General features: G+C 35.8%; 1 protein-coding gene across 2 annotated transcripts in view; it reads right to left on the reverse strand.

The window, feature by feature from the left end:
* The window catches only part of LOC133519101 (uncharacterized), a 77,923-nt gene that overhangs the window by 42,008 nt on the left and 23,754 nt on the right, over nt 1-12,161 (reverse strand). For both annotated transcript variants that reach the window (XM_061853020.1, XM_061853019.1), the window contains exon 2: nt 4,020-4,281. In XM_061853020.1, coding sequence (XP_061709004.1) covers nt 4,020-4,116 — 97 coding nt within the window. In that variant the 5' untranslated portion in view covers nt 4,117-4,281. The remainder of the gene's footprint in view (nt 1-4,019; nt 4,282-12,161) is intronic.

A 12,161-nucleotide genomic window follows, 5' to 3' on the forward strand; every position in this document is an offset into this window, starting at 1 on the left:
AATACCCTGATGTGGACACTATGATCGCTAACTTAAAAAATATATTTTTCACGTCAGCAGCTAGAACAAGGGTAATTTGCTGCTTAAAAACAGTGAGCAAAATCGCATTTTGCTCACCGAGTGAGACAAAATAACATTCAAGTGACCTTTAGATTCGAATGTCATTTCAACGTGCGGGGCCTAATACAAGTTCGAAATATTTGGATTCTATTATCTTTATCCCTTTCACGTCATTAGCAAAAAGAGAGAGACAAAAAAGTGCATACGTAATTCAACGGTATATTGACGGTTTATAATAGACCCCCGAAATAAGTCAGACCGCATCGTTCCAAAACACCCTACGAGTCTTCACTCGTAATAATTAATTAATGAAATAAAAGTTTAAAAATTTAATAAAAACACCATATTTTACGTATTTTATTATACAATCAAAACAATGAACTTATACAAATTTACGCAATTGTTACGCAGTACATAATTCTACTTAACTACTTTTAACGATCTCTACTATAGTTGACAAATAGTAGTATCCGCAATTCGGACCGGATCTTAGTGTTTTTTTTTTTACAAAAAAAAGTTGTCGATTGAACTGTCAATTGATGTTCGTTAATTCATTATTTTCGTATTATTTTATAGAAATTTCTTTCGTTTTGTTTTATTACGGTAATTAAAGTTAATTGTTAGAATACCTTCAGAAAACATGAGTGAAATAGTGATCCGTCCGTCTGGATTAAATTTTTTCAGGTTGTATTTTTTGATGGCTGACTGACGTGAAAAATTTTGTGTACTACACGAGATCAAAGTTATTTACATCTCGTGCGCTTTTGAGTCCCTTACTACGCTCAAGATTCTAAATTAGATTCACTCGCTACGCTCGTGAATTTATTATAGAATCTTTCGCTTGCACGGGACTCAAAACGAGCACTCGAAGAAATATCAAACTTTGCTCTCTTGTTGTACAAATAACTATTGAAATATATTAAAGACGTAAAATACTTTAAAGAAATAAATTCGGTCTTGTCATGTTTAAGAGCTTCAGATTCAGTGGCGATTAGAAAAACGAAGCAAGTGTTACAGAAACCCAACCTTAAAAAAGATTTAGACTTCATAGACGAAAACTTTAAAATCAACGAGGAAGTTTTAACTCGCCTACAAGAACGCAACACATCAATCGTTGATGCATTGGTAGAATTTGTTAAATAGAGGATAGTTGTTAATTGGTGTTCTAGTTTTCTCTCAAAAAAAATGTCAGTTATTAATTGAAACCCTGACCTTGACACTGCGGGAATACGCAGATCAGATTTCGAATGAATCTACAAGTGACGAAAATTTTATATACAAATTCGCTCCGCTTATATCATTAGACGTCGAAAGGTCTTTTTCCACTTACAAATGGATCTTAGATGTTAAAATAAATCGATTAACGACTGAAAATATTGAAAATATAATAGTATGTTACTTTAATTTTAATTAGGATATATAATGACCGACCTACCCGTCCCGGGTAGGGGACTCATCCGTCCGGGGAAAGGGACCCGTCTGAAAATCAGCGCTGGGTATATATCTAGCAATAAAGCTGAGACAGGTACCCATTGCCTATACCAAAAAACCAGATAAGTAGTTAAAAATTTAGGAGCTAAATTGTTTGTGATTTTTTTGGATAAATTATTTTGTGCAGTTAAGTGTATTTTGTTTTATCTCACGTTGTATGTTATTTTCTATTTTGTATCTTTGGTAGTTGGGGCAATAAATATTTTTTATCTTTATCTTATCTTTAATTCTTAATTTAACGGCACCGCGCATGTAACTCCTCTGGAGTTGCAGGCGTACATAGGCTACGGAGACTGCTTACCATCAGGCGGGCCGTATGCTTGTTTGCCACCGACGTAGTATTAAAAAATTTAATTTGATTTTATTTTTAGGTTAAGTTTTTGTCATGTTACTATTCCTTTTGTCTAGGTATTATTTTTTATTATTTGAGGATAAAATTAGTATGCTATTGTGTTATAATTATAATAATATGCTATTAAGATTTAGTTTAACCCTCGAAAAAATTACTTAGTAACAATAATCCATTTCCCAAAATCATCAAAAATTACTACGTTTACTAACTATTCTGTTGAGTTTTTGAGTTGAGACATTAACAATTGAAAAAAAATACATAGTTACACTTATTCCTTCTGAATTCGTCACAACTGTTGAGATTAGAAGAATAAATTAGTAGTGTATGTGACTGCTACAATATAATAAAAGGCATTAAAATACATAAGTGTGGGTTTAAGAAACGAACGAAGTGAGTTTCTTAATAGGATCACACGAGTGTTTTAATGCCTAATTATGTACAGTTACATACACTGTTTTATCTACACACATATTATAAACTTTCTATGATATATTCACTAACCCAAATTACAGGGCATCGTTGCTCTTTTGGCGGAACTCGCGGATATGTGGTGGCGTCACCGAAATATTTTTATCGCTCATTTTACACTAAACTTTTGATATAGTTACTTTAAAAACAACAAAACATATTCATTTTATACTTAAAACTAATAAAAAGATAAACTGTACGTCAAATGGCGCCAAATGAAAACTTTTTTAGGGCTCCGTACCCAAAGGGTCAAACGGGACCCTATTACTGAGATTCCGCTGTCCGTCCGTCCGTCCGTCTGTCACTAGGCTGTATCTCATGAACCGTGATAGTTAGCCAGTTGAAATTGCTACAGATTATGTATTTCTGTTGCCGCTATAACAACAAATACTAAAAACAATAAAATAAATATTTCTTTCCAATCTCGAGGTTCTCATCCAATCACCGAAGTTAAGCAACGTCGGGCGGGGTCAGTACTTGGACGGGTGACCGTTTTTAGGGTTCCGTAGTCAACTAGGAACCCTTATAGTTTCGCTATGTCCGTCTGTCTGTCTGTCTGTCTGTCTGTCTGTCCGAGGCTTTGCTCCGTGGTCGTTAGTGCTAGAAAGCTGAAATTTGGCATGGATATATAAATCCATTAAGGTGACAAAGTCGTACAATAAAATATAAAAATTTAATTTTTTTTAGGGTACATCCCCTACACGTAAAGTGGGGGTGAAATTATTTTTTTCGCTTCAACCCTAGTGTGGGGTATCGTTGGAAAGGTATCAAAACTAATAGGGGTTTTCAAGAAACATTTTTTGATAAAGTGAATATATTCGGAGATAATCGCTCCGAAAGAAAACAAAAATGTGTCCCCCCCCTCTAACTTTTGAACCATAGGTCCAAAAAATATGAAAATAATCGTGGAAGTAGAGCTTAAGAAAGACATTAAATGAAAACCATAGTGGATATGATCAGTTTAGCTGTTTTTGAGTTATCGCAAAAAGTTTTCCCTTCATAGTAAAAATACTTACTTTAATTAGGTACTTACTGATTATGCCAATTTGCCTATTTGTTTAACTCGGGTCAAAGGTAATGTTTCATCCCTTGGTTAACAATTTACTATACTTTAAGCCCCAGTTTAGCTTATTGTGACGGAAGAGTAACTACGGAACCCTACACTGAGCGTGGCCCGACATGCTCTTGGCCGGTTTTTTATAGATAACGGTACGGAACCCTTCCTGTGTGAGTTCGACTCGCACTTGGCCTTTTTTTTAGATTCAGAAACAAACTAGACTCGGGGGCCTATTTCCGTATCATTCAATACAAACTAACATGCGAGATATGTCAAAATTGTATGCAATTGACATTTCATTGTATGCAAGTAACGTTACAAGTCTAAACATACTGGTAAATAAGGCATTTTTCGATGCTAATTGATTCTATTTCAATTGTAAGTAAAATAAATATGAAACCAACTTGTACAAGGTAAAAATGGCCAAAAATGGTTTACCCCTCCAAGTAGGTAGATGCGTAGGTATGAGTATCGAACGGTGGTGCATATTATCATACCACAACATAACATGTCTATGTTAAAACCATTTTATATTTGACCCCTGTATAGTCACTAGTTGCTAGGTTTGCAACAGGTGTTTAAAATACTCACTTGAAGCATGAACGAAAAATAATATCTTGAGAGGTATCAATTTCTTTTGTTTGAGATCGTCGGTGATCCGTTTGAAGAACGAGCGTACGAACTTCATGTTGAAATATTGAATGATATAGTTTGAACAGAAATGTGTCGCAGATCTTATTTCCACAGGAGGCGAGCCTCCTTCGAGGGGTTGTGCTTCGTCAACCGACGTCCCTCATGTAAGCTTGATCTCTTGTGCTCGTACATTAAAGCAGATTTCACGCAGTTTGAGAACCTGAAACAATGAAAAATTTATTACATTTCTTCACTAAATATCATAATGAAACCAAAGAGCGCAATTAACTTATTATTTTGTATGTACTTTTTGCAAACTGCAGATCTTAATAAATGTTTAAGTAATAACAGATATGTATTTTACAATGCAATACCAATTCGCTGTGCACGACTGTCACGCAACCTAGCGTCCGCAAGTCTAGGGGAAAATGTCAATGCACTACATCTTATAAAACTACTCCAAAACTAAAAACTACTGAACAGATTTTCATACAACTTTCATCTATCAATAGAGTGATTCTTGAGGAAGGTTTAGGTATATATATAACTTGTTAAGGTTTTGTGTAAATTGTTTGAAAAATCTCGCTGTTGTCGGAAAAAATCACGCTGGTTAGGAGCTTTAATCGAAAACGCTGCCTAATCCGTTTGAGCTATACCAACACAATGTATGGTGAGGTTCTCTCTTTCATGGGTCTACAAAATGGTCCGTGATGTTGAATGTCTATCTTTTAAGCATAACATACTATACCCATTCTTAACTTCTAGAAAAATATCACATAGTATGTGGCATTTGCAAAGCTACTTACACGGATAGAGTATTAATCATTATCAAATTAAATAAGTTAGTTATATTAAGCATTGCATACAGATTACAATGGTCCCTTACAACATACAATTTAAATAACTATTTCAGGAGTAATCGTAAATTAAAGATTCATTTCGAGCCATATAACTTGTACGAAATGTTAAGATATTCTGAGCTTAACTCTCCGAGTCAGTTTACTTGATTGCCATAAGGGTCGGAGCCGTGCGAAGGTTGCTCTTGCTTTGGCTATTCTCGAAGCGATGTCTTCTTCGGTCCGTCCAGTTTCTGACACGACGCTCCCGAGGTAAGTAAATTTGTGGACTTGCTCCACAGCCTCTGTGCCAATAAGGAGCGGCACGGTACTTGCCGCACTGCACCTCATTTCCTGGGTCTTCCGGATGTTAACTTTGAGTCCCGTCTTCATTGCCTCACTTCGAAGGTCGTCCAGCTTGGCTTGCATATCAGCGCGTGTGTGGCTGTTAGGTTAGTTCATATTGTATCTTTCGCGCCTGTACCGATAAGTCAGTGCATTAAATGGTTATAACGCGAGCGCACGTCTTTTATTTATCACAGTGGCGACGTCCGGGTTTTTTTTTTTTAAAGTACTCACGCGATATAGACGATCATAATGAATTCGACGATCGGAAATTTACCTGTTTTTGAAGTCGGCAATGACTGGAAGGTGTTTAAGGAAAGATTAAGCATCTGGCTCAGTGCAAACGCAATAATTAAAACAGAAACGGGGGTCGATCGTCAACGCGCCGTGTTGCTAAGTGCACTCAACGAGTCCGCGTATAAATTGGTACGCGAACTAATTCCGATCCTATAGAAGCCACTACGGCCGTGCAAGGCGGCCAACACGTGCCAACAGCACCGCAAATGTCGCGCGGTAGGGACGCTGCGCACACGCCGTCATTGTTGGGCACGTCTGACGCTCCACCTCCGCTACCATCACGAACCGTACCCATCGCCCCGGCTGTTCCACCGTCATCGAACATTCCACTCGCGCAACAGGAGCCGACGTCTATGCGCCAGCCACCCGGCTCTGCCACCGCGGTACCAGCAGGCAGCGAGGTCGTTCGGAGCGCTCGACTTAGGAATATACCCCGCGTTAATTATAAGTAGCTAGTATTAAGGATTTATGGTGGAGGGATGTTAGGTTAGTTCATATTGTATCTTTCGCGCCTGTACCGATAAGTCAGTGCATTAAATGGTTATAACGCGAGCGCACGTCTTTTATTTATCACAGTGGCTCAGCAGGCATAGGTCATCGGTATAGTCCAGATCTTCTAAGACGTTGGAGAGTCCCCACTCTATGCCGCGGCGAGGAAAAGCGCGTAGTTTGTTATTAAAGTTAACGGCAAGTTGAAAATTTTGAATATAAAATAAAAGCCTGCCTTAATTTATTTAGCTTAGTATATTCGCTTCTTGAAGGAATGCTTCCAGTTAAGTCAGTCTGCATTCAAAGCAGTTAAATAATATTATGTAAGAAAACATATTTTTATTTAAAAAATATCAATTTACCATAAATCCCTTAATTGATCTCTGTTCGACTGTACAAGTGTGATAAACAGTGTTTTTATATTTATGGCCTCGTAATAGCGATAATGAAGCCAATTTTAGTCACAAAATGGACATCCGACGTGTTTGGATTACTGGTCTAACCTGATGGTATAATCAAGATGCACTAGTGCGTGAATGACGGCGCGTACCATTTTATGATTTCACGGTTATGACATACATGATGTAGACATAATTAAATTCTGGACATGTCTATCTATTACTGGCTACCATCCGCCAAATTCTGCCAAAGTGCATGACTGTGCCGACTGTGCCGACTATGCGCCAACATTAAGGAGACATACATTCACCTGCAATAATATGTTCCACAACGAAGGCCGCAAAAATAGGTATCAGACACGATCTTAATTGTAGAGCGTATCACATATTTCTGCGGCCTTCGAATACTGACATATTAATGCAAGTGACTGTACAGTGAATAAGTAATAATTTTTTCACCACACCAGTACGAAGAGGCTCTCTTTTTACTTTAAAAACTAATAAAATAATTGCAATTTATCCACTTGTAAGTCAAAGTAATCTGATGCAAATTTTGAGTTATTTGCTCATTTTAGCTGATAGAGAATTGACTTTTAAATGATGATTTTGAATTATAAATGTTTAATAACGTTCATTTGAATTTTATTTGATTTTTTAATTTGTTTGATGACTTACAGTCAGTAATTGGTGTGGTGAAAAATTTTGTTTCACTCGGTGGCAAAATTTGTTTAAGATACAGGGTGTACCGAATCATCAGTAATTAAACCCATAACCCTACTTTCTGGTCATCTGGTGAAGTCCCAGTTAAGTAAAATGTTGATATTGGGGTAGATCATGTACTAATGTATACACAAAAGTGGAATTCATATTCCTCCGAGCTTTCTATTAAAAGAATGTGCCCTGAAAGTGTATAAGCGCGAAACCTAGATTCAGCAAGTATTTTCGATTTAGACAACGTAGATTTTGAGTAAACCGCGAATTTCTCCTGGATGGTACACATTTTCCAAGATGGCTGCGATTCCTCGAGGTCCCCAAATGTCAAATGGTATGGACATGAATAAGGGACCTTTAATTTACATACATACCATATTTCAGGACTGCCCAAGAAATTTTGAGGTTTGTTCTATTCTGATTGTGCTATGCCTCGGGTATCAAGTATCAATATACTTATTAGCACGAGCGGAATTACTTTCGCAGCGCTTTAATACGTCTCTTTACTAAGAAGAGAAGACTTTTTGCAATAATTCAAAAACGGCTGGATTGATCATGTTCGCTATAGTTTTCATTGTTAGTACTTGTTAAGTTTTTGTTTCAAGATTATTTCATATTTTTTGGACCCATGGTTCGAAAGTTAGAGTTATTTTTCGTTCACTCGTCGCCGTCGCTGTCGCAAGTCGCGCAATGTCGTGGCCAGGCGGTAACGATTACGGAGCAAAGCACAGACGGACGGACAGACGGACATGGCGAAACTATAAGGGTTCCTATTTGACTACGAAACCATAAAAAATGACAAAAAATACTATTCGTTTTAGTTTATTCATATACTTTTCCCAAAAAAGATATCTGATTAGGGTGCAGTAGGTTCAGAAAACGGAGTTTTAAAAAAGTCGTATCCCTTTTTCCGATCACCAGTACTAGTCCAAAATCCCAGAGCCGCCAGACCTTACTTATTTTCTCATGAATAAAATGTATGGGATATTGTAGTGTTAGTACGTACTTTTAATATCTGCATACTTGCTATATCGGCCCGACGGCCATTTGTCATGTACAAGGTGCTAAAAGTAGATAGAAATAGTATAACTTTTCTTACATTGTCATGGCTGATTTTTATGTATGTTTTAGAAAATATTGTTACAAATTGATAATCAACATTGCCAGACCATTTCCGCCAGCGGTAACTTGTACCAGAAGCCGCTGTCAAAACATATTGTACCTCTACCTCTACTTACATATATTCTCACTCTTGATTTTTATATATGATACTCGGGGAACTATTATAAAACAGACCCACATAAAGTTTTGCTATAAGTACGATCATGATTATTGGATAGTTAATAGAAACTACAAAAGCTAGAAAATTGAATTTTACGCATCAGGTTATGTTTATAATGTATACGAGACATAAGAAGCGATTCAAAAAATTCGACCCCGAAGGGGGTTAAAAAGGGGATGGCAGTTTGTATATTGTACAAGTTTAATTTTAAGTTAGAAACTTAAAAATGGTCTAGCAATGTTGATTATGAACTTATAACAATATTTTATTAAATTAAAAATAAAAATCAGCTATGAGCAATTAAGAAAAGTTAGTATTATTTTTACCTACCTTTAGCGTCTTGTACCGGACAAATGTGCAGAAGTTACAGGGGGGGACACATTTTTTCACTTTGGAAGTGTCTCTCGCGCAAACTATTCAGTTTAGAAAAAAATTATATTAGAAACCTCAATATCATTTTTAAAGACCTATCCATAGATACCCCACACGTATGGGTTTGATGAAAAAAAATTTTTTTTTTTTAATTTTATGACGTATTAAAAAAAAACTACTTACTAGATCTCGTTCAAACCAATTTTCGGTGGAAGTTTGCATGGCAATGTATATCATATATTTTTTTTTAGATTTTTCATTCTGTTATATTAGAAGTCACGGGGGGGGGGGGGGCACACATTTTACCACTTTGGAAGTGTCTCTCGTGCAAACTATTCAGTTTAGAAAAAAATGATAGTAGAAACCTCAATATCATTTTTAAAGACCTATCCATAGATACCCCACACGTATGGGTTTGATGAAAAAAGTTTTTTTGAGTTTAAGTTCTAAGTATGGGGAACCCCCAAATTTTTTTTTTTTCTAGTTTTGTGTTAAAATCTTAATAAGGTTCATAGTACCATAGGTTCATAGTAGTTCTTAATGAGGTTCTACTTACCAAGTTTGAACAGTATAGCTCTTATAGCTTCGGAAAAAAGTGGCTGTGACATAATCGGACAGACAGACGGACATGACGAATCTATAAGGGTTCCGTTTTTGCCATTTGGCTACGGAACCCTAAAAATCAGTAGAGCCGCCTTGAGAGGAATATTAAATCATATTTTTTTCTTCTAGCGCATAAATTATAGAGCAGATTTCAATAAAACAGACATCAGTAGATCCGTAATTGATACACAAGTGCTATGTAATATAAATTTACTAAAATTAACGGAAGAAAAATGTTTAGGGCTAAATATTGTGATTGCAAAAACAGATTTTAGGTCTTGATTGGGGTTCAAACAACAGTAATCAAATTTGACACATACAATCTTTGGGATTCATGTTAACATTCCTTAATATTCGAGCTTGGGGGACCACGAGGATCAGGCGCCATCATGAGAAGTAAACAAAACTTTCTTTTAGAAATATGGGTCATAAGTCGAAAGGTTATACGAAGTCATTTTTTACTAAGTTTTATTCAAAGGAAACTCAGGAAAAAATACTTTTAGACTCTTTTTACTAATTATAGGACCACAAATACACCATCTATCCAACCAAAAAAAATTGTTAAATCTAATAAGCTTCGTTTTAGGGAAATAATATCATATATCTTTTTTGTGTGGAATTTAATAAGCTTTTGTTTCGCTATACACAATATTCACATAAAACTCATAGATCCTGAGAAAAATAGATAAACCAAAACAGGTGCTTACTTCTCATGATGGCACCTGATCTTCGTGGCTCCAAAGCTCGAATTTTAAGGAACGTTAACATGGATCGCACCCAGAGATTGTACATATGTGTCAAATTTGATTACTGACACTATTGTTTGAACCCCATTTAAGACCTAAAATCTGATTTTGCCATCACAATATTTAGCCTTAAACATTTTTCCTCTGTTCAATTTAGTAATTTTGTATTGCATAACACTCGTATGTACCAATTATAGATCTACTGATGTCTGTTTTGTTGATCCAAAAAATAAGAAAAAAATCGTAATTTAATTTGTAAGCTTAATAAAACTTTCAATGAACATTATAGCGAACATGATCAGTACCCCTAGTGTAAATTTAGTCGATAGCGAAACGTGACGTACGCGTTTGCGTTAAGTCTCATTTTGTATGGGTTTTTGAACAGTGCGCCAAGCGGGACGTTTTGGAAAGTCAAAAATCTCATACAATATGACACTTAACGCAAACGCGTACGTCACGTTATGATGTCGATCAAATTTACACTAGGGGTACAGTCCATTTGTATATTTAGATACCATCGAACACTATCGAAGTAATCTTAACGAAATAAATTTTGCAAGTCATTTTAAAGCTGTCAAGACTCAACGTATCCACATACAAGTAAGTATAGGGTTTACGCCCATACGCACAAGTAGGGATCGTATTTTCTACTCTTTCTAAAATATTTTTATTGTATCTCGATCTATTCGTATATGCTCCAAACGTGAATTACTGTGTGGAGTCTCAAAATACTTAGGTACAAATATTTATTGGGTACTTGAGCATATCTTATGGGTTGATAGTGTATTGTTAGATGTACTTGGAGTGCAGGTACCTAAGCGAAATCATTAGTAACAATGCTATTAAGAAATTATCAACTGCCCAGATTTAAATAGGAACTTATATATACCAATATTCGCAGCATAGTTACACCTGGCAAGCTTGAAGAACTTAAGTGTATATTAAAATCGACAGGCAATAAAATTCATTTGATTGTATTGACAGAAACATGGATTAAAACTGAACAAGAGGCACTATCTATACAAATATCAAATTACACTCATCATTTTAACTATCGCACAGATGCAAGAGGAGGTGGAGTATCTATTTTTGTACGAAATGATTTAAAACATGACGTGAAAGAGAAAAAATATGCCGATGGGAATAACTACTTGTGGATTCACTTAACTAAACCGGCTTTCGACATTGGCGTTACATATAAACCAGGTGATACAAACTTTAGTAATTTCTTAGAGGACTTTGAACACCAGTTATTACAAAGACATCGAGCAATTATCTTTGGTGACTTTAACATAAATCTGTTAACACCATTGGATGCAAAAACGGATAAATATACAACTATGTTGCAAGAAGTCGGATATTATACACTCAACCAAATTGACGACAAATATTCAACACGAACAACGGCTACGACGAAAACTATTCTAGACCACATTCACACCAATATAAAGAATATCGACTTCAATTTATCTTTATTGGATTCCTCACTATCTGATCACGCACAAATGTTCCTAAAAATACTGAAACAGAAACCTAAAACAATCCAGCGCACACAGTTTAAGACTCTTGATTATAAAAATTTGAATAAATCAGCAGAGACATGTGACTTCCAATCTGCTGCGCGGGATTATTTGGAGCTGAAGACGATGATAAAAAACATAATTGGTAATAATACAATACAGAAGACAAAAATTTTAAATGCTCCTCGTAGCGACTGGATAAACAAAAATATAATCACTGATATAAACAAAAGAAATAACCTATGGCGACTAGCGAAGAATAATCCAAGAAATGAAGAACTACAGGAAAAACTTAGGCAGAAAAGGAACGAAGTAACTCAGCTTATAACTAAAACAAAGGACAAATATTACTACGAACTGTTTACCAAATGCAAAAATAACCCTAAGAAAACCTGGAACTTGATAAACGAGTTGTCCCAAAATAAAATAAAATGTAACCGTGCTCCTCCAAACATCATGACACAGTCTGGGCTAATTACTGATGGCCATGAGGTATGCGAA

Source organism: Cydia pomonella, chromosome 6 (genome assembly GCF_033807575.1).
Source record: "Cydia pomonella isolate Wapato2018A chromosome 6, ilCydPomo1, whole genome shotgun sequence".
In the NCBI taxonomy this organism is placed as follows: Eukaryota; Metazoa; Arthropoda; class Insecta; order Lepidoptera; family Tortricidae; genus Cydia; species Cydia pomonella.